Source organism: Colobus angolensis, unplaced genomic scaffold (assembly GCF_000951035.1).
Source record: "Colobus angolensis palliatus isolate OR3802 unplaced genomic scaffold, Cang.pa_1.0 Scaffold143, whole genome shotgun sequence".
Taxonomy (NCBI): domain Eukaryota; kingdom Metazoa; phylum Chordata; class Mammalia; order Primates; family Cercopithecidae; genus Colobus; species Colobus angolensis.
The window spans coordinates 206253-209858 of record NW_012114522.1 but is presented as its reverse complement, the minus strand read 5'-3'; the positions used below and the strand labels follow the sequence as shown (position 1 = coordinate 209858).

At 41.4% G+C, this 3606-nt stretch overlaps 1 protein-coding gene across 1 annotated transcript in view; it reads right to left on the bottom strand.

The window, feature by feature from the left end:
- Positions 1-3606, bottom strand: part of HTT (huntingtin) — a 188082-nt gene that overhangs the window by 110192 nt on the left and 74284 nt on the right. Inside the window, exon 21 of the mRNA XM_011935439.1 lies at positions 1085-1244. Within this exon, the coding sequence (XP_011790829.1) occupies positions 1085-1244 (160 nt within the window). The remainder of the gene's footprint in view (positions 1-1084; positions 1245-3606) is intronic.

Genomic DNA, 3606 nt, shown 5'->3' with positions numbered 1-3606 from the left:
TTTTTTTTTTTTTTTTGAGACACAGTCTCACTCTGTAGCCCAAGCTGGAGTGCAATGGCACCATCTCGGCTCACTGCAACCGCTGCCTCCAGGGCTCAAGTGATTCTCATCCCTCAGCTTCCCAAGTAGCTGGGATTATAGGTGCCCACCACCACGCCCGAATAATTTTTTGTATTTTAGTAGAGGCAGGTTTTGCCATGTTGCCCAGGGTGGTCTTGAACTCTTGAACTCAGGCGACCTGCCCGCCTGGGCCTCCCAAAGTGCTAGGATTACAGGTGTGAGCCACCACGCCCGACAGTCTTTACATGAAAAAAAGATGTTATTTATTCAGGAATTATGACTTTGAAATGTGATAAGCTGAGTTCCTAATTCAGAAAAAAAGCATCAAGTGATCATTTAAGCTTAGAAGTCATCTAGTCCAAGTTCTGTAAAACACTGTTACTCAGCAGAAAAAGAGTATCATATAAAGCCAATTTTTAAAATAACATTTAAAAGACAAAATGGAAAAGCACAAGTCTTATCCTTCTGCAATCTCCTTTGCAAGCTAGAATTCTGAAGATCATAGCTTCATTAAAGCACTCTGTCCTACTCACCTAAGAATCAGTTAAGCACGGGATATATGTGGCCATTTGATGCTATATTCAAAAGCTCCACAACAAATGTGAATGAGAGTCATTGCAAATCACGGAACTAGTGGATAGCCCTAAATAATACTGACTTTAATAGCCCGCTCACCTACAAATCAACAGGCATGATAGAATACAATCCTCTTTAAAGGTAACACAATGAAACTGAAAATTTTTTAACAGATAATACGTAAGTGTCACACACAAAAATACAACTGTCAGCACATGAAATGTAATCAACGATTAAAAGATTTAGTGTCACAGCTGTGTGATTGTGGCAGGGCTTAAATACAGAGGTGGTGTGGTCAATCCTCAGAATGACAATATCCTGTCAAAGAACTGACCTACACTCAAACATCCTGAGCTAAAGCTTTTTTCTAGAAAATAAAATGTTTTCAATTAAAGCCTAAAGAAACGCATCAGGAAAGGGCATTTTCCCGACAATGTGAGGACGCCACCGGCTCAGCATACCTGGTTATTGTGCTGACGGAGAAATGAGATGGAGGTTGCGTCTCATGCATGAGAAGTTTCAGGTAAACACTGCTTTGATCTCTTGCCACGGCCACTACTGGATCAGCTTGTCCTTGGTCGCATTTATAAAACAGCTTTGGGACAAGCCTAACACAAAAGTAAGGTTAATTTGCTTAAGAAAGTAGATGAAACTCACCTGTGATAGACCACCCTCCCTGCAGGTGGCTAAGCCAACACCTCTGGTTACCAGCAGGTATCACTTCTCGCCCCCTTTCTCAGGTGGCATTCTTCAAGCACATGACAGCATCATCTCCAATCTCAGGGTCACTCTCTGATGCACCCACTCTGACATAACTGGGTGCTGTACTTTCTTTTTTCTTTTTCTGAGACAGACTCTCACTCTGTTGCCCAGGCTGGAGTGCAGTGGCACAATCTTGCCTCACTGCAACCTCTGCCATCCAGGTTCAAGTGATTCTCCTGTCTCAGCCTCCTAAGTAGCGGGATTACAGGTGCCTGCCAACGCGCCTGGCTAATTTTTGTAGTTTTAGTAGAGACGGGTTTTCACCACCTTGGCCAGGCTGGTCTTGAACTCTTGAACTCCTGACTTCATGATCCACCTGCCTCAGCCTCCCAAAGTGCTGGGATTACAGGCGTGAGCCCCCGCGCCCCGCCGGGTGCTGTATTTTCTTTTGTCTGTCATTAAATTAAGTCCCTTTTTATTCACACTATTAAATGCTTTAATTAAAAACCAACTTTGAAAGTTCTTTTTCTTAAGCTTTTGATCAACATCAACAAGTGCTGAACATCTGTCCACAGAGTACTGAGCACAGAGCAGGTCTGAGTGCCAGTTGCATCCCTTAAGCACTTTTGCAATTCTGTCTGCAAAATTGTCCCAAACACTCCCAGATGGCAAAGCTTAAGCTGAGATTCCTAACAAATCTAAACTGAATTCAGATGCAGAACATGGGTAACATTTTCCTACAAAAACAAAAGGGCTTATATCTGCCATCATTACTCAGTAATACTCTTAGAAACAATCAAATATTTTATCATATTGGTCTGCAAACCCCAATATCTTTAATTAAAGTCTTTTTCCTCATGGAGACTTGATCATGAGTACAATTTTTTCTAGAATATAAGAAGTAACTATTGGCTGGGTAGGGTGGCTCACGCCTGTAATCCCAGCACTTTGGGAGGCCGAGACAGGAGAACCGCTTGAGACCAGGAGTTCAAGACCAGCCTGGCCAACATGGCAAAACCCCATCTCTATTAAAGATACAAAAATTGGCCAGGCATGGTGGCACATTCCTGTAATCCCAGCTACTTGGGGGGCTGAGGCAGGAAAATCGCTTGAACCCAGGAGGCAATAGTTGCAATGAGCCAAGATTCCACCACTGCACTCCAGCCTGGGTGACAGAGTGAGACTCTGTCACCACAAACAAACAAACAAATAAAAAGAAGTTGCTATCATTTGCAGAAAATGGTAAAGCTGAAAAATTTCTGAATAGGCAAGTCATACAAACCTTTAAGTAAATGAAAAGTGTGTCTCACAAGTAATCAAAGAAATGTAAATTACAATGATGAAAACGAAAAAGAATATGCACCAAAATGTAATTTTGGTTTTCTTTCAGTAGTTTGATTACAAAGATTATCTCCTTTTTTATATTTTCCTTAAATTTTGTTCATTTAACATGTATTACTTTCAAAAGAAGGTAAGTTATTTTAAAAAGAAATATCAGCCGGGTGTGGTAGCTCACGCCTATAATCCCAGCACTTTGGAAGGCCAAGGCAGGTGGATCACTTGAGGTCAGGAGTTTGAGACCAGTCTGGCCAACATGGTGAAACCCCACCTCTACCAAAAAATACAAAACTTAGCTGGCAGTGGTGGCTCTCCCCTGTAATTCCAGCTTCTTGGGAGGCTGAGGTGGGAGAATCACTTGAACCTGGGAGGCAGAGATTGCAGTAAGCTGAGATGGCACCACCACACTCCAGCCTGGGCATCATAGAGTGAGACCCTATCTCAAAAAATAAAAATAAAAAATAAAGAGAAGTATCAACTTCTGCCCAAAAAACTGACATATATTTAACTGTTTTTGAAATATTTGTATTGGTGAGAAGAATAAGGCACAATCACATTCTGGTAGTGGGAGTATACTTTGGTATGTTTCTGCTGTATGTTCTCAGAAGTGGGAGCTGAGCTGTGAGTACACAAGGGCATACAGAGTGGTATAATGGACATTAGAGACTCATAAGGCCGGAGGCTGGAAGGTGAGGGACAGAAAACTACATATTGGGTACAAGATACACTACTCGGGTGACAAGTGTACTAAAATCTCAGACTTCACCATGCAACCAAAATTCAGCCAGGTAACCAAAAACCACTTGTACCCCAAAAACTATTAAAATTTTTTTTAAAATGTGTATATGAAGAAAGAAAGAAAGAAAGAAAGAAAGAAAGAAAGAAAGAAAGAAAGAAAGAAAGAAAGAAAGAAAGAAAGAAAGAAAAGAA